General features: G+C 36.7%; 1 protein-coding gene across 1 annotated transcript in view; it reads left to right on the top strand.

Moving 5' to 3' along the window:
- Positions 1–20,012, top strand: part of LOC134540790 (T-box protein H15-like) — a 107,931-nt gene that overhangs the window by 52,114 nt on the left and 35,805 nt on the right. The window contains exons 2-3 of the mRNA XM_063383709.1: positions 8,068–8,226; positions 16,976–17,052. Coding sequence (XP_063239779.1) covers positions 8,068–8,226; positions 16,976–17,052 — 236 coding nt within the window. The remainder of the gene's footprint in view (positions 1–8,067; positions 8,227–16,975; positions 17,053–20,012) is intronic.

Genomic DNA, 20,012 nt, shown 5'->3' with positions numbered 1-20,012 from the left:
TTTCAATTACAGTACACTTCCGATTATCCGCGAAATTAAGTGGCAGGGCCACCGCGTATAGTGAAAATCGCGAATAATCCGCAAAAGAGCAGAAAATGGGAAACCAAAAAGGAAACATTAATTTGAACTTAAAAATATAAAAATTTATGTACAGTAAAAGTTACAAGTACCTAATAGTAAAACAATTTTAATGATGCTAAAATGTTATTATTTTATTGAATAATTAACATACAATACATTTCAGTAATGTAAACATAGAAGTGCTCAACAATACGACTAGAAACAAAGTGCGACAGAGACAAAAATAGCAACGCATGCCGGCCTACTGCGTTAGTTCCGAGAAGGCCTGTGGAGTTTTACTGTATCCCGCACACAATACACTCGTCAGTAGAGTTAAAATTTGCTCAGTTGTAATAAAATACAGATATACATAATTATGTGCTGTATTTTTTCGTAGCATGCGCGGATAATAGGGAGTTTACTGTAATTTAAACAAGACGTATAGTATTTTAATAACATTCATTTAGTAACTTAAGTATTTTTTTTTTCGCTTTCATCGGAGCCGTTTCATTATACAGTTTAAATTTCTGTCTGCAAATCAAAAATATCCAGTAGTCGACGTAGCTGCTCCGGCAGCGAATTCCAGCGGCGGGTGAGGAAGTTGCGTGTGATTCGCGTCCAGAAATGCAGGTAGTTGAAAACACAAGTGCCGTAAACTTATTAACGCTCAGCACTATTTTAAGAACTAAACGTTTAATTTCGTGTCTGTTTTCGTATTGTAAGTGCACGAGAACACGTGAATTTGCTCGTTATCGAGTTTATATGTTACACATCACTGACGAGTAGGTACTGAACGACTGGCTCAAGTTTATTTTAAAAATATATATATATATTTTTCAGCTATGCGTGAGAAATCCTACCTCCTTAAAAAATGTTTAAAGTACAAAATTTTGATGTAAGTTTTAGTACTTAAATAACGGTTTTACGTTTTGTTTACGACTCTAGCTTGCTTAACCAAAAACTTCATTAACTTTAGATACTTTTACCCAGGCGTACACGAACCTACCTTTAATAAAATTAATTAAAGAACCAAAAACAGTGAAAATTTGATTTATGAAACATCCTACAGCCTAACACGTCTTTACATTAAAAAAAAAAAAGAGAAAAAAAAATCCTAAGGCGAACGAAACCAAATTATCTGGGCACCTGACTCTGGGTTAGTGAATAATGCGTTTCTCTTTATCTATCGGTGGAGACAGTCCGTTGACGAGGTACAACTCACAGCGTTTAAGAATTTGCGTAAACGTTGATAAACCTAACAAAAAAATAGGCTATGCTGACTGCTCTGTGACAACTCGCGATGGCCGAAGTAGGTGTCCAAATAGGCAGACAGGTGTCGAAACACGTATCGAAAAGCGAGAAAGGTTTAGGTTACAACACCCTACCATATTACACCATTTTGAAGTAGCAACAACAGAAAATTCAAAATCATTTAAAGAAAAAATCTTTCTACACTTTTACAAAAGATACCCTTTGGAAATCAGTTTTCAAGAAATATTTTATAATATTACAATAAATAACCTTTATTGTAACATTGTACTACAACACAAGGTTATAGTTATTTTTGCATAGATGAAATTCTCTTACGAAAATTGGTGGTTAATTTTAGTTTCTCACGTAGCCGAAGCGGAACACTTTTTTTTTGGTAAATGCAACAAAAATATTCATGAAAAAATACAGATATTTGGGAATTTGTACATTTCCATGAAAAAAACTGTACCTATCACTACAAAATAGTATCCGCAGAGTTACTGGGTTATTATTATTTTTATTATTTGCTAAAATATTTAAGCATTTGAAACATTTGGTATTATTTTTGGTGTGTAGGTACCTACGCATTATTAATTTAAAATAAACTTTTATATGAAAAATGGGAACTTGAAAAGTAGCGGCGTTATTGCATACCATTTCCAAACATATACGAGAATGATAGATAGCGGTTGCTTGTTTCAGCTACAGACTACCGTTATACTGTAAATGTTTCTAAAATTACAGAAATATTTTAATTTGTATATTTACATGAAAACAACTGTAACTGTGTTCACATTCTTACCCGCGCATTTATGATTTGTTTTTTTTCCCAGTACCGCCATAAGTTAAAGTTATTTAATAAACCGTTCAATTGAATATCTTTCCAGTATTAATTTCACACATAACAAGCGTGATACAACAAAATAAAGTATTATTGAATATTCGATGATTATTCATTGGTTTTAAAAAATTTCTGCTTGAATGAAACATCAATTAAAAATATAAAATCATACGTCAATTTCTGTAATAAATACTGAGTTATAACTAGAAAAAAAAGTATTTCGTATATTCAAATATAAGTATAGCCAAGTGTTGCAGTAAAAAGTTACAACACCCTACCATATTACACCATTTTGAAGTAGCAACGACAGAAAATTCAAAATCATTTAAAGAAAAAATCTTTCTACACTTTTAAAAAAGATACCCTTTGGAAATCAGTTTTCAAGAAATATTTTATAATATTACAAACTATTTCTTGGCAATTGGTTTCCAAAGGAAATCACCTTGTACAATGTACAAAAAAATACTTTATTTGTTTACAATTCTACTCAAATATAGCAGCACCTCAAAGGCTACAAGGATGCATAAAATGACGCAAGTGATTCGTCGTTTGACGAATGGCTGCATCGGAGATTCTGTAAGGATTCTTGCAGCTATTTTTAAAGCAAAAATAAAACGTCTGGCATCCTTAAAGGATGAATTTTTTAAAAGTATTTTTAGGCTAGATGGTCCTTTGAAGAAACTGATTTAGAAACAGCTGTATTCAGCGATAAGAACCCGCGAAAATCTCTTCGCTTTTCCAATAAGTCACGGCTTCTCTGCTGCACTAACTCTCCTGACAAGCCAGCACCTAACACGAGATAACAGCTGGAAGCCCTTCATCTGAAGACAGGCCCGCTGCCAACACTAACTCTAAATGGATGGTGATATGTAAAAATGGGTAAACCCACAAACATTTAGAACTCAGTAAATTCAGCTCAAAGTTGAACATACAAAGGCCAGTATGTGGCAGTGTGTTGAATGTTTTACCACTAGATGTATCAGTAAATTATTGGTTAAATTATTTTTGTTTGATATAGAGTGTAATTTTACCTACACAGCTATGCCAATAAAATTTATTTATTACTTTTGTTGGTGAACTCATTTTTGCATAACACCATCCAAATAATGCACCGAACTGTGTGATTTAAAAGTTCACTTTGTCTTCGAGCAAAAATAATTGTTTTACGACAACCCCAAAAAGAAACTTTTTATTTGCATCTTTATATAGCAATTCATTATAATGTGACTGTATTAAAACATTTGTCGTGGACATATGGAAAACTATTTGATTTAATGGTCACACAGAAAAAAACCTTTCTTTACTTATACAAAAGATACTAGAAGGAAGATATTGTAACTTTGTACGACAAATATCACTGGGTATTTTTGCATACATTAAATAAGATCTTCGATATGAAACTGAGAATATCTTACAAAAATTGGGGCCTAATTTTAAATTTAATTTTATGTTACATTCAAGCATAATATTTTTTAAACATTGAAATGAATTGTCAATAATTGGACTTTATTTCGTTTTAAAATGTTTGTTAAGATGCGCAGTTAATATAGGAAAGGTATTCAGGGAACGGTTTACGAATAACTTATAACTGTTAGAAGTACTGGGGAAACAGAATGCATGTATGTATGTATATATATATATATATATATATATATATATATATATATATATATATATATGAAGGGTGTCCGTGAAAGACCGCACGCTTTTTTTGATCATACAGAGAGTCAATTTCTGAAGCAGGAAGTCTTTGCCGATTTTTGATCTGACCCATAGGTAATTAGTAGAGACATGCAAAATTCGCGGATTCATTTCGCGATAGGCTAGCATCAAAACAACTATACCTTCGTACCGTTTCTGCGATTGGCCCACATTTTATCCGGGGAACTGTGAGTCAATGGGAAACACTAAACCAAGAAAGTGCCAAATTACGGACAGCCTAGTTGAGACGTCTCACGCGTCAGTAGCCAATTAACAGGTGTCAATTCCGCGAGTATTTAAAGGACTGTGAAGTCTATCCTAGAGGTCAATGAATCCGCGAATTTTGCAGGTCTCTAGTAATTAGAAATTAATTAAAATAGTTAACCAATGATGAAGAAGAGTGGAGGGACTGTGTTTACCGGGAGAGAGAAGCGCGAGCTACTACTGCTTACTGTCTCTCACGGCGCGCCAAGAGTATAAGGGGGCAAGCAGCAGTAAGCGAGCATGTGTGTTTGTGTGTGCGTGTGTGTGTGCCTGAGTAAATGTCAATTGTTTTTAACATTAGTTTGACCAATTTGTTTATTGCTGTCAGTCTTCTGTATACGCGAAATTTCATTGGCCGAAATTAACATTGAGTTATCATTTGTGAACCGATTTCGCACGATTGGCCTGATGTGAACTCGTTCAAGACTTTTTTTTAATTCTGAACCCAGCCTTAAGCTTTTGAACCGCCCCTCAAGAGAAACCTGACCGATAAGGGAGTTGCGCTAACATGGCGGTGACACGAGTGTGTCTGCCGTCGCTGAAGCGAGCAGGAGGAAAGGTAGACCGGGAGCTCCGGGTAGGGTCGACAGCTCGACGCGCCATCTGTCAGCGGCGGGCGGTACCGCGAGGCACGGAACGCGCGCCTCGCGCGGCGTGAGACGTGGCAACAGCGCGCCTCTAGCGGCGCCAGACGTGGCACGAGACGTGGCACGAGACGTAGCAACAGCGCGCCTCGCCGGCGCGTGACGTGGCAACAGCGCGCCTCGCGTGGTGCGACACGTGCCAACAGCGCGGCGCGAGACGTGGCAATAGCACGGCGATAGACGTGGCAACAGCGTGGCGCGAGATGCGGCAACAGCGTGGCGCGACACGCGGCAACAGCGCAGCGTGACACGCGGCAACAGCGCAGCGCGACACGCGACAACAGCGCGGCGCGACACGCGGCAACAGCGCGGCGCGACACGCGGCAACAGTGCGCCTTCTTCAACCCGCCTCGCGCGTTGGCGCGCAATCTCTTAACCTTCACGTTTAAGGCTGCGTTCACAATTAAAAAGAAACATTAGCGAGTGCACAAGGCCGTAGCCAGGATTTTTTGAATGAGGGGGTCCGGTTTAAACATGATAACATTTTTTTTATGTGCGAGTTTTCTTTTTGATTTAATTTTAGAAGAAAGTTTATAGTCACGCTAAAATCAGTGATAAGAAATAATCCACGTGCACTTGTACAGCTATTTGATAATTATGAATTTAAAAACAAACTACATACTATATTATATGATATAATACTATCACATTTTTTTAAAATGAAATTTTAGTAAAAAAATAATTTTCTCAAAAAAGATTAAATAATTTAACTCTTACCTACTGTTAGTTAATATTCTCTATAACACAAATATTTGTTTGGTAGAAATCGTACACATATTAAATAGGCCTATCATTAATAAAGTAATCCCTAAGAATTTTTAATTTTAAAAACTGTTTGTAATGTTTTTAAACTCCATATTAATGAATAACCACCAGTAATCAAGTAATGGAATGTTATTTTTAACAGAAGGTTATAAGTACTGCATTAATAGCTTAAATACTATAATGGCTTCACACTTAGGTATTATGTGACCTGCAATTGTTTAGAAATTGCATTTTTTTTTGTCTCTCACGCAATTGAATAATGCGCACATATCCTGGGTACTGGCAAGATTTTAATTTTTTTACTTAAAAATAATAATTCCTTACAATATGAAATGTACCTACTGTTTTTCCAGTTTAAAAAAAAAATAAATAAAGTTGTTAACCTGACCTCCCGTTTCAGCCTAGAAACTTTACTTCAGTTTTCAACGTGCCTTTAAATAAGAATTTATCTTTCACTTGGGCGTATCCGAGTTCAATTACACAGTTACATCCAATTTAACATCTAAATGTTACTAGTAAGATAAACATGAGGTTAGCACTTATTTTTGTAAGAACAAAATTTTTTCCTTGAAGAATTTTCTCGCTGAAAGTAATAAATAACGAGAAAGTAGATTGTCCATCATTGGTAGGTATAATTTTCTTATATACTTATTAAAAATATATATATTTCATTTCAACTTGACACTGGCGAAAATTAAAATTAATGTTATTCAAAGATATTTTTCTTTTAGTTCTCACTTTGATCTGTCATATTTAATTTACAAAGCGATTTTCAAAATGGGGACGTTTATTTACCTTAAGTACACATAGGTAAATATCTCTATTAGGCAACCTGCATACGTTACTTACATTTCAGACAGTCTTTGTGATGTCACATCCGGGGACAAATAGATACAAGTATGTGTTTCAGGTGAATTCGTCTACGGTCTACGATTTACTATGCCGTAGGGATACAACAAATAATTATATGGCAGTATGTATTACGACCAACGTTGAGAACAATATTAGGTGATTTAAACTAATGTTTTGTTGAAAAAGATAGTTATGTATTATGTTATTAAAACGACAAAGGTGCGTTTTAAATAACAATTGTATTTTGTTATCATAACAAAACGAAATTCGTTGCAATAATGTATTTGGAAGTTCCTCTTATGGAAATCATATAGAATATTTTTATTACAGTTTATTTAAGTCTTCTTTTACATTGAACAGTTTGTTTTCTATTAATATTTCTGTACTATATATAAGATATGTGTATATATATATTTATATAACAATGAATGGTTTTACCATGTAGGTAACAATGATGAGACTATAGTATATTGGTAAACTTACCACAAAATATTTCGTTTAGGTATATGCGTATGAATTCTTGTAGGCCTATATTGTTTTGGCATACATATTATAAACCTTTTGGTTTAATTATGTACGTTTACTACCCCATGTCCGGTTTTAACACCTTGTACTATTTTAACCCTAGTGTAGTTTAACCCATTGTCCGTTTTATTACCTAGTCCCATTTCCCGCAATACATTAATACATTTAGTAATTTTAATCCCTGTAGTCCGTTTTAATATCTCATGTAAGTTTTAATAACTTCAGTCCTTTTTTAATAATTAAGTCCGATTCATAATTGTAGTCCGTTTCAATAACTGATCAGTTTTAATAAGTTTGGTCCGTCTAAAATTTATTATATTTTAATATCATAAGACGGTGTTAATAAATTTATACCTTTTTAATAACTTTAGTCCATTTAAATATTTTTGGTCCATTTTATTCTCTCTAGTCCGTTTTGATAATATTAATCCGTTTCAACACATTTAGATAATTTTAATCCCTGTACTCCGTTAAAATTTTTAAATTCAGTTTTGATAACATTAGTCGATTTAAACCACTTAAGTCTATTTTAATAGCTTACGTCAGTTTTCGCAGCTTTAATCCGTTCTAATTCCTTTAGTCTGTTTTTATCCCTTTCAGTCCGTTCTAACCCCTTTAGTCCGTTCTAACCCCTTTAGTCCGTTCTAACCCCTTTAGTCCGTTCTAACCCCTTTAGTCCGTTATAACCCCTTTAGTCCGTTCTTATCTCTTTAGTCCGTTCTTATCCCTTTAGGTCCGTTCTAACCCCTTAAGTCCGTTCTTATTCCTTTAGGCCTTCTTATCCCTTTAGACCGTTATAATCCCTTTAGTCCGTTCTTATTCCTTTAGTCCGTTCTAATCCCTTTAGTCCGTTCTTATTATTTAGTCAGTTCTTATCCCTTTAGTCCGTTCTTATCCCTCTAGTCCGTTTTTATTCCATTAGTCCGTTCTTATCCGTTTAGTCCGTTCTTAAGTCTCCAGTCCATTTTAATCTCTTTAGTCCATTTTAACAACTTTGGTTGATTTAAAACCCTTTAATCCGCTCTGATCCGCTCGAACGCCTGGATCCCTCCCTCCAGCCCCGCTCGGCTCGCAGCGAGTAGCGCGGCAGTAGCGCGGCAGTAGCGCGGCAGTAGCGCGGCAGTAGCGAGGCAGTAGTAGTAGCGGTGGTGACGGTGTGCGCAGATCGTGCTCAACTCCATGCACCGCTACCAGCCGAGGATCCACCTGGTGAAGTGGCGCGAGCACGGCGCGCCCATCACCGACCTGGAGGCCGAGCAGTTCCGCACCTACATCTTCCCCGAGTCGGTGTTCACCGCCGTCACCGCCTACCAGAACCAGCTGGTGAGCGCTCGACCACCGACCATCCACCCGGGACTCCCCCGTCCAGACTTGCGAAATGTCACCCCACAGTAAAAAAAAATCGGTTGTCTGTAAAGTCGGTTCACGGACGATAGTTCAACGTGACGACGTCATAACAAAACATTGATGAAATGATTGTATACTTTTATGAATAAAATTGAATCATTTTTTTAATTTTAATAATAAAAGAATAAATTCTTGAAATTATACTAGTAATCAGATTTTTAAAATGCAATAATAATTTTATTAACATTTATTGCCGAAATTGTTGTTGTAATAAGCAATGAAAACCACGTTAAGTTTTCACTTCCCTTTATAAACAGTCGACGAAACAGTTCACGTGTAGATGACTGGTAATTAATTTTAAAAACTGGCGTTTAGCTTTAAAGTTTAAATATAATTATGAACAAGTTTTCATATAAATAAACTGTAATCAAATATCTATCCTCAATTATATGAATCACCATAATTTTTTAGTCAATTGTAACATAACCTATTATTACTGCACTCGCCGACAGCGTAACGGAAAAATGAGAGTAACGGGACATAGCGTAAAAGAACAATGTGCGTAACGGGACACGTTTTCATGCGTGCAGCCGGCGTTCATCGATTTATTATACGTTGTCACGTCAAAAAAAAACAACTAACATCTTAAGATTACAAAAAAAGAATGGTGGGGAGGGGTGGGGTAGCAGTAGAGCTGGTACAGGGACGTCTAACCACCTTAGAACAGGGAGGTGTGGGGTGAGTATTGACTGAAAAAAAAAGTATTATTCATCCCACATCGTTTCAGGTTTATTTCAGGTAAACTATGGCTGACACATAAAAAAAAAGAGGTGTCAAACTACCCTGTGCACCATCCAAGCGTGCTCCGTACTCGGTCTATCTCTCTCAGTACCTGAACCCCGAGGGCAGAACCACGAAATGAAGAGTCAAAGAAAGGATCTGTTACATGCCCAAAGTTGGGATAAGAGTCCTGGCCAAGAAGCGGATACGCCATCTCAAAACGCGTTTTGGTTTTTACTGACGGATGAACTGCTACGTCTAGAGGTTGAGGAGACCAATCCCAACGTCGCGTCGGCACCACCGAAGAACCAGCCGCCAACCCGCCGTACTTCCCTGGTTCACCCCCAGTGCAAGCCCCCTTCCCCCTCCAACTGTGCCCCCAGGTAGTACCGACACGGACCCTCACCTATCACTAGAGACCGGAAAAATTCGCAGATTCATTTCGCGATAGTCTGAAATTCATACACATATACATTTAAGCTGCTTTTGCTATTGGCAAACCAAATAAGTAACGAATCACGGGCAAACACCAGTTGAGACGACTCACAAGTCAGCAACCAACTAACTGGCGTTATTTGCCCGCGTATACAGAGGACTGTGTAGACTATCCTGAAGGTCATCGAAACCACGAAATTTTCAGGTCCCTACCTACCACATCCCTGGGACCCCCCCGGTCAACACAGGCGAAAATCCGCGGATTCATTTCCTGACAGTTCAATTTCTTGCCGCATTCAGTGATTGGACCACAGTTTTTTCCTGGATCACTCCCAAGCCAATTAAAAAATCCTCAACGAAAGGAACAGCGAATCACAAAGTATTGCCAGTTGACAGGCGTCACGGATTAGCAGCCAATCAGCAGGCTTGATTTTCGCACAAGTACATGGATTATCGTGGTGTCTATCCCAGAGGTCTTTGAAACCACGATTTTTTTTCCCCAGTCCCTGGTAGTAGTACAATTGGCATTGGCGAAGAGCGAGAGAACTTAACTGCGTTGCTTTGAAGCTATTTTACACTCCGCGCCGTTGTAAAAAAGATTTTTACGCATTTGGAAGTCAGGTACACTCCACACCGCCAGGTTCGCTGGCTTCACTCGTCTCGCGTGTTTCTTATTACCAGTTCTACATATTCTCCCGCACATGAACCTAGGGAAAATTCAGGCTTAAAACCACATGTATCAAGGCTGCAGCTACGGATTCTGTAAAGGGGGCGGTGCAATACAACCAGTCCCCCCGTCTGAAGGAGTTCTACAATCACAGTCCAAGCACTTCATTGTCTGCTCTTTAACGGGTGAAAGTAATAACAATAACCGAGTAAACTGCAAGTAGCGATACGTTACTTTTCAATCATGAGTTATTTCCAGAACGCATACGTTACAGACGTAATAAATTAATGGTAACTAATATAATAAAATTATGATGCAAAAAAATTAAAACAGCAATTTTAGTTCAAAATTGTTATCATCTGTGCTACTAGTAATGTTAAAGAATGAAAATAAAATTCAATTTGGAGCCAGAAAAATCTTTATTTTGACAAAACGTTAATAATAAATATAAGATTTCGTAGCTAAATATTACTTCTCTTCGACACCAGTTAAAATAGGTTAACAGTGAAAAAGAATTGCTCCAAAAGAGATTTACATAATCGTACATTACAAATAAACAAACTTTCCCATTAAGAAACTAAAAGTATTTATTTATTGCAGTGTGGAAGTGGAGCTGTGCACTATCAGTCAGTAAAAAAAAACTATTGGAATATATTTGTGAGTGTGTACTTGGCCAAAGAGATATAAAGAGATCACTATGCTATATACGTTGCTGTGTTCGTTTTGGTTCTCCTCTTTGTGCGATGACTAGTTCTCCTCTCCCCCCTCCCCCTTCAAAAAGAACTGAGAGAGATAGATGAATGAAAGATTTAGACAAAGTGTGCGCATGCGCTTGTTCCAGAAGATATATGTATGTACCCTCAACAGTGAGCTGTGAGTGCCTTGAATTTTATATTTGCTACCAGCTCACTAGAGTTCCTCCTCGTTCGACCAGCAGCGTAGAGAGCGCTGTTGAAACAGTCCCTGCCACAGAAGCGGCACGAAGGTGAACGAGTTTGGATTCCATCCCATCCAATCACGAATTGATTCAGCGATATTTTCCGTTCCCTAACTATGCTGGGTTTCAAAAAGCTCAACGCGCAACCAACGCAATAAAGTCTCAGTCGCTTACTCAGCACGCAAGTTGCAATGCGTCACCAACCTTATTTACACCTGTAACTGTGGGTTAGAGAGATCCGTGACTTTCGTGAATTCGTTCGGGCGTCAGGCTAGAATTCAAAGCCTCGTGTATTGCATCTGCCAGCGTTTACTTAGTGAGAACATTTCGTTCTTATTTGATTCGCTCACTCACTTCTCTCCTAGCTGGGGATCGTTGTATGAAAATCGTTCCTGGGCGTCAAATCATGAACACAGTTCGAGAGTGAGAATTTTGCATTCTAGCTTTAGACCAAATGAATTTGCAAAAATTTTCCGTACCTCTCTTTATGAGCAAACATTTTTTTTGCGAGAAAAAAATTTATGAACGCCTATTAAACTGCAATAAGGTTTATGCCCAAGCTAACTTTTTCTGCATTGTGATTGGTAGAGACCTGCAAAATTCGCGGTTTCGATGGCCTTCAGGATAGACTGCACATACTCCTGTACACTCGGGCAAATAACGCAAGTTCATTGGCTGCCGACTTGTAAGTCGTCTCAGCTGGTTTGTCTGTGATTCGATCCTTCTTTGGTTGAGGGTTTCTAACTGGTTGAGATTGATTCGTCCAGATGAACAGTAAGCCAATAGCAAAATTATCTAAGAGGTATATGTGTTTTGATTATAGCCTATCACCGAATGAATCCGCGAATTTTGCAGGTCTCTAGTGATTGGCAATCGTCCGCGAGAGAAGCCGTTAACTTGTTTCACTGGGCCATTCAAGAAACGTTTTATTCCGCGCTGAATAATTGTAATTGGTGTGCTAACGGTAGACTTCTGCCTGAAAGAAACTCTTTACCAGTCACGAAACGCAGACGATGCTTCAGTGTCTTTAACTCCCGGGATAGTCTCGAAATATTGTCGCGAAATTTGCATGCCCCTCCCTATAACTTAAAATTTAAAAACCGTTAGAAGACACATTTTTTTATCCCTGGCTTCGTTTGATAATTCATATTTATCACGAAAACAAAGAGAAATGATTTGATTTGAAAAAAAAAAAATAGCGCTTGTAAAACAGTACCTATACCATACGTGATAGACATAAAAATTGTTTGGCGATACAAACCTCGACTCGTGAGTATATTGTACAAGTTAAAACAGTAGATAGATAGATAGATAGATAGATAGATAGATAGAGAGAGAGAGAGAGAGAGAAAATGATAAGGGAGGGGGTTAAAGAAGACATTTTTCTAAAAATCTTAATAGTTTTAATGTGATTTATAGAAAGTATTAAAAATATCAAAACGTAAACATTGTAGCCGATACATAAGTTAATTTTTTTGATTTTATTTCCTTGATATTGACACTTATTTTGATACTATAGCTTTATGGTAACTAAAATATTAAACGCAACAGTTCATAAGTTGCTTACAATATTTTCAATGCAGTTTACATAATCTAACCGAGCGTTTACACAAATTTATAGTATTTTCACTAATCTAACCTAAACAAATCATTAAACTGTTTATTATTGGTAAACTGCTTAAAATATTGAAATGCCACTTTACACAATGATTAGAAACCAGTACTTATTCTCTGACCTTTTCGCGTCAGAAACGTTTCACAAACAATGTTTCACGACAACGCTGCATTAAAAATTTGGCCTTGAAATTTTACTTAAATCGCGCCCAAAGAAGTTGCTTTTAAAAAAAAATTGTTTGTCTGTAAAGTCTGTTTATGGACGATACTATAACGTGACAACGTCATAACAAAACATTGATGAAATGATTGCATACTTTTATGAATAAAATTGAATCATTTTTATTGAATTATCACTATTTTGTATGGATACAAAGAAGGAGTGAAATGAAATCTACAATTTAATTGATAAATTTACTTTTATTTGCACACATATATTTAAATATGTGTATTACTTTAAAGAAGAAATTATTTTAACTTTAACGTTTAAAAATGTTTGCTATTTAACTTCTTCCAATCTGTGTTATTCTGTTAAGGATAGGACGATGATAGGAAAAGTAGGAAACGAATGGGAGTGTTTCAAGTTTACTGTGCCCCGAAAAAGTCAAATCGATGGTTCTTCCAATCTAGTGGAAGAGAGATAGATGCGGCGCAAGGGTACAATGAGTGTAACGGGACACAGAGTAACGGGACAATGTGCGAAACGGGACACACTTTCGTGCGTGCAGCCGGCGTTCATTGTTTTATTAGACGTCACGTCAAAAGTGATTTTCTATCACCGTGTGAAATTTTAACAAGTGTTATGCATGTAATACAAAACTCTATCGTGGGCTGCTGTGCACGCAATGTCTGTATCTTTGAAAAGTTTGCCGAACACTTCTCTTCAAGTATACCGTCGAAAATGCAAAGCCAAAACGCTGGAAGTTGACCAATACTGGTGTTGCGCTATTGCGCCTTCCCGTAGTTTATAAACTAGTACACTAAAGTATAATTTCTGAACATTTTGCGTTTTACGTTTATTACGCTCTTTAAATTTTTTTGAATAATAGTTTATAAACCCGGCATTTAAGGTCCCGTCTACACGGGTAAACACATGGTGTGCAGAGCTTCAGAAATAAAAAACAACGCGATTTGAAAACTGCTTGAGATATCAGAGTGGGGCCTTTTAAAAAAAAAGGTATTTAAGAATACACTAACGGCGGATGGGTAGTTCTGTTTACGTATTTAAAAAAAAATGTTAGAAGAGTTTAAATGGCTACAACACGTGTTTTCGGGGTGATTTTTATGTACCTGGTACAGTTTCTTGAAAACACTCAAGGTACCTGCATTAGACCTTTATATTTATTTCTACCGCCGTACAATGTTATCGTTACCGCTTAAATCTCACAGCAGATACCCAATATACACGACGAGAAGACTGCGCGCCAGTCCACAGACTTGCGCTTAGAGGCGATACCGCGCTAGAAGCACCAGCGAGCGTCGCACTTATATTCCCGCCTCACTAACACACATAGATCCCTGCTAGGCCATGTTGATTATTTTTTAGTTATTTTCGTCAATCTAGAGTCCTGTAAAATTCGCGGATTTATTTCGCGATAGGATAGAGTCCAAATACTTTGAGTGTAGAGTACAAATATTTTGCTTCAGTGATTGGGCCACAGTTTATCTGAAGGACTCTGGGCCAATGAAAAATCTTTAACAAAAGAATTAGCGTATCACGATCATTCCAGTCAACAGGTGTTACGAGTCGGTAACCAATCAGCAGATGTAATTTGCACGAGTGCATAGAGGATCATGGAGTCTATCCTTTAGGGATTTGAAATCGCGAATTTTACAGGTCTATTGTCATTACTTTTATGGAAGCGCTGTTCCTAAAGTTTTAACTCGATATAGGTATCATTTTAATTTGTTGTTCTGCATCAAATTATTTGAACAGAAATCACTTAACGTAATATCATGGGTGTAAATATGCTCTTAAGTCTTTGTAACTATAAAATACGCGACTTTTTACATCCATGGTATTAAATGAAAAGAATATCTGTTGAAATTTGCGGCATAAAATCAAGAGGGAGATCGAGTTAAAACTTTATAAATACATAGACATAAAAAAATAGTTGGCTACTGATGGGAAAAACAAAAAAATATATATCATGTCGATTGAGACCGAGGCTAACCAACCAATCACATTTGACACATCCGTGAAACCAGCACTATTAAAAAAATAATATTGTATATTTTCATTGTTTTGTGGGTAAGGTTTAAATGAAATATGCAAAATATATATTTTTTAAAAAATATGTTTAGACCTATTTGAGTTCGTGTATTTTTGAATTATTATTTTCCAAAATAGTTTGAGAAATAAATTTCAAACGTACACATACAATTTTTCAGATTAAACATTAAATTTTGAACAAATAATTTTTTTTCCTATAACGGTGCGTTTTAGGAACGTCTTTCGTATGTAGTACGGAAGTAACGGAACGAAAATATGTAAACACGGTGCTGCCATCTGTGACGGCTTGAGCGAACTAAAGTTCAAGGACAAAGGGGAATCTTTATTCTATTAACTGTTCTTGAATATCCAAAAAGCGTTTATAAGTAATCTTTAGAGTAAGATCAAACAAACTTTAAATCATATGTCAGCCCCGTGTTATTTAATTTGGTAATCTTATTTTATTGAATTTTGGATAGATACCCAAAAAAATCTATAGAGTAAGATAAAACAAACTTTAAATCATATGATGAAGCTTAAAAATTGGGATTTATTTTAATAAAATACCTTGTTGAAAATCAGGCCTAAATCAGGGTTTTAGTATTTGTTTTTTCAATTATCTTTGCATTTATCGGAGCCATTTCATTATATAGCCTATAGTTAAAAATATCGCTCTGCAAATGGAATAGTTTAAAAAGTGACGTAACTGCTCCGGCAGCGGATTCTAGCGGCAGGTGCAGCAACTACGCGTGATTCGCGTCCAGAAATTTTGTTTTAAACACATGTTGCATACATAAATCATTAGGGACTGGAAAAATTCGCGTATTCAATGACCTTCAGGATAGACTCCACGATCCTGTGCACACTGGAGCAAACGTCACCTGTTCATTGGCTACTGACTCGTGAGTCGTGAGGCGTCTCAATTGGGAGACTCGTGATTCGATACTGCTTTGACTGAGGGCCTATAATTGGCCCACAGTCCTCCAGGATAACAGTGAACCAATAGCAGAAGTTGCATAAAGGTACAACTATTTGCATTTCAGCATATCGCGAAATGAATCCGCGAATTTTTCCGGTCTCTACCTATATATCACGCATATCATTATTTTAAAGTATTCTGCGTTAAATTTCGTGTCCGAATTTCATATTATAGGGTGTATTTGCAACATGATAACACGTGAATTTGCTCGTTACCGAGGTTAGATGTTACACATCACTGGCGAGTTCTGAAAGACTCCTTTATTTTTTATTTCAGTGATAGTCTTTATACCATCCCTTTGGTTTTGGCTTTCATTTGAATATTTTGATCCATCGTTACGTATTTCCAACCAGATTGTAACACAAAATGTAAATGTAAATATTACGATCATAAATTAGAAAGCAGGCTACGCTGTCCTTGTATGATAAAACTGTCTTGAACTTCGAGATTGAGTTGCGTCGAAGGGTTTGACTGTACCGAAGTTTCGCTCTGCATTGCAGCAAGCATCATCAGGGTCGAAGAAATAAGAAATTCAAATAAGTTGACACTTTACAACCAGTTTAGTTAATGCTCAACTAACCCATGTAAATTCAAACAAAGCTCATAAAAATACGCAATCACTCCGCACGTTTCTGATATCGAGACAAAAACACCCCCTTCAAAATAAACCAAATTGATTGAGACTTTTTGTTTCTACTCAAGTTCTCAAGGGAAAAAAATCAGAAATTTAAATAAAGTTAACCTTTTGTAAATATTTGTATATTCGGTAAATGGGTATTAGCAATACAATTTTTGGCGTTAAAAAATACAGAAACCATTCATCTGTAATTTTATATTGGTTGCTTTGGAATAAAGCTGCCAAGAAATAGTTGGTAATACTACACGAAAGATATTGTATTTTTATACAACTTATGACTATAGTTATTTTTGCATGTACGAAATAAATTTTCGAGATGATACTGAGTATTTCTTACGAAAAGGTATGCGTAAATTTATATTTTAATTGATGTTTCATTAAAGCATGATATTTTTCAACTATGAAAAACATAATCGAATAGTAAGTGAATTTAAATTTATCAAATTTTAATATGCTTGTTTCAGATAACGAAGTTGAAAATCGACAGCAACCCCTTCGCCAAAGGTTTCCGAGATTCTTCGAGACTCACGGACTTCGACCGGTAAGTGTAGCGTCTCAAATATGGCTAATTAACGTACGTTTTACTGCTATTTTTTTAATTTCCTCAAAAAAATTGCTTGTCTGTAAAATCGGTTTACGGACGATAGTTTAATACATTGATGAAATGATTGCATACTGTTATGAATAAAATTGGTTCATTTTTATTTAATTATCACTATTTTGTGTGGATACAAAGAAGGAGTGAAATGAAATCTACAATTTAATTGATAAATTTACATTTATTTGCACTCATTAATTCAAATATGTTTATAACTTTAACGAAGAGATTATTTTAACGATAACTTTTATACATGTTTGCTATTTACCTTCTTCCAATCTGTGTTATTCTGTTAAGGATAGGATGATGATAGGAAAAGTAGGAAACGAATGGGAGTGTTTCAAGTTTAATGTGCCTCGAAAAAGTCAAATCGATGGTTGTTCCAATCGAATGGAAGAGAGATAGATGCGGCGCAAACGTACAATGAGCGTAACGGGACACCACGTAACGGGACAATGTGAGTAACGGGACACTTTTTCGTGCGTGCAGCCGGCGTTCATAGATTTATTAGACGTTGTCACGTCAAAAAAAATATTCTTATAAAACTATTTGCGCAAATACTTCCTCGCAAATACAAACACACAAGTGCACGATGAACAGTACGGGCATGCGGAATTTATCTGAAAAGACAATCATTTGTAATATATTATTCGCAGGCTTTCACGGCCATTGTCTGAAGTAGCTTGACTTCTGGGTGGTAGCCACATCCTTGGCGAATAATTAACCGACGTTTCGGAGCTATGAGATGGTAGTAGGTAACTGCTCTCTGATTATTGCGAATGCATTGTCGACCGCAACGTCGGTGAATTATTCGTAGAGACCGGAAAAATTCGCGGATTCATTTCGTGATAGACTAGAATCCAAAAACGTTTGCCTTTTTACTGCATCAGTGATTGGGCCACAGTTTATCTGAATGACACTTGGCCAATTAAGAACCTTAAACAAAAGAAGTATCGAATCACTAGCGTCCCAGTTAACAGGTGTCACGAGTCAGTAGCCAATGAGCTGGTGTAATTTTCTCGCGTGCATAGAGGATCATGGAGTATATCCTACAGGTCATTGAACTCGCGAATTTTTCCGGTCTCTAATTATTCGCCAAGGACGCGTCTACAACCTAGAAGTCAAGCTATTTGTAATATTTCAAACTGTAATAAACATTGAAGTTACAGTATAACTTTTGTCACACATCAATGACAGAAAATAAACAATACTTATGTTTTAATTGCTTAGCAATAAAATAATTTTGTTAGTTCCCAAATATATATTTTTTGTAAATTTTGCCACTTAAAAAAATATTATTTATAGCTATTTGGAATGTAAATGTGGTACAGTTTTGTGCAGGGAAATAACTTAATGGTTTTACGTGTTACTTGCAAATCTAATTTTTGTTTTATGCTTCACAAAACATAGAGAACGGCTTATATTAGTATTCTTAATAGCTATATAATATACTTTATTCATTATTCTGGTTTTCCTAGGCCAAGAATTCAGAAATGTGTAATTTAACGAGTATCAAAAATTAAATTCTGTAGTTTTTCCAGACAAGAAATAAAAAAAAACATAACACAAGTATGCGTATTCGCCACGCGCGTTAGAAGTAAAACATTACAGATGTAAGTATGAGAATAAGTAATAGATAATATAAATCTGTGCCACAAGTAACAGCACGAAATCTATTTGGCATTGAAAGTTGCATACTGTAGGTAACTATAACAGTAGGTAACTGCTCCCAGATGATGGCGACTGCAATGTCGACCGAAACGTCGGTGAATTAATTCGCCAGGAGGACACAGCTACAACCCTGAAGCCGAGCTACTTCAGACAATGGCCGTTGAAAGCCTGCGAACATTATTATGAAGATTGATTTTTCACCAAGACTTATTACACTGTACAGCAGGTTCAAGATTTTTTTTTTTTTTTTTGCTTTTATGCGAGCTCACTTAATACATTATGCACGAGTTCCCGAGTCAAGCATCGAGCTGAGTGATAAATAAAGCTAGTAATTTATATATTTTTTCGGCTCGTTCTTCATCCGCAAGTGTCAATGCATCGGTATTTCACTCTTCCCAAACGACCAGCATGAGCGATGCGACAAGAAGGACATTCGGGAGCGCCGCATAATAACCAGAAGGCCTTGGTTAGTCGGATCTGGGGGGAAACCGGATTATCCGCCTAAACGTTTTAAAATTAAAGCTGGCGGGACTACCGGGGGCCGCATTAGCGGTCCCGTCTCGGCCGGTTATAGGAAACATGTCGCTCGCCGCGTCTATTTACGACGCGCCGTGCCGGCCCAGCAGGCTGTTATAACAACACCTCCCGCCGTCGAGAGATGATCTCAATGTTTACACTAGGAGTGACGCACGTCAGCAGATTAGGCAGCCACTTCCCTAAAAGATTTTGCATGCTTAATTTCTTATTTTTGACCGTGTTTTTGACGTGACAACGTCTAATAAATCGATGAACGCCGGCTGCACGCACGAAAAAGTGTCCCGTTACACACATTGTTCCATTACGCTATGTCCCGTTACGACCATTGTACCGTTACGCTTTGTCCCGTTACGCTCATTTTTCCGTTACGCTGTGTTCCGTTACGCTGTCGGCGAGTGCAGTAATAATAGGTTATGTTACAATTGACTAAAAAATTATGGTGATTCATATAATTGATGATAGATATTTGATTACAGTTTATTTATATGAAAACTTGTTCATAATTATATTTAAACTTTATGGCTAAACGCCAGTTTTTAAAATTAATTATATGTCATCTACACGTGAACTGTTTCGTCGACTGTTTATAAAGTGAAGTGAAAAAATGTGGTTTTCATTGCTTATTACAACAACAATTTCGGCAAAAAAGGTTAATTATTCTCGCATTTAAAAAATCTGATTTCTAGTATAATTTC

This window comes from Bacillus rossius, chromosome 17 (assembly GCF_032445375.1).
Source record: "Bacillus rossius redtenbacheri isolate Brsri chromosome 17, Brsri_v3, whole genome shotgun sequence".
In the NCBI taxonomy this organism is placed as follows: domain Eukaryota; kingdom Metazoa; phylum Arthropoda; class Insecta; order Phasmatodea; family Bacillidae; genus Bacillus; species Bacillus rossius.
Note: the sequence above shows the minus strand (reverse complement) of the source record. Positions and strands in the feature narration are given on the sequence as shown.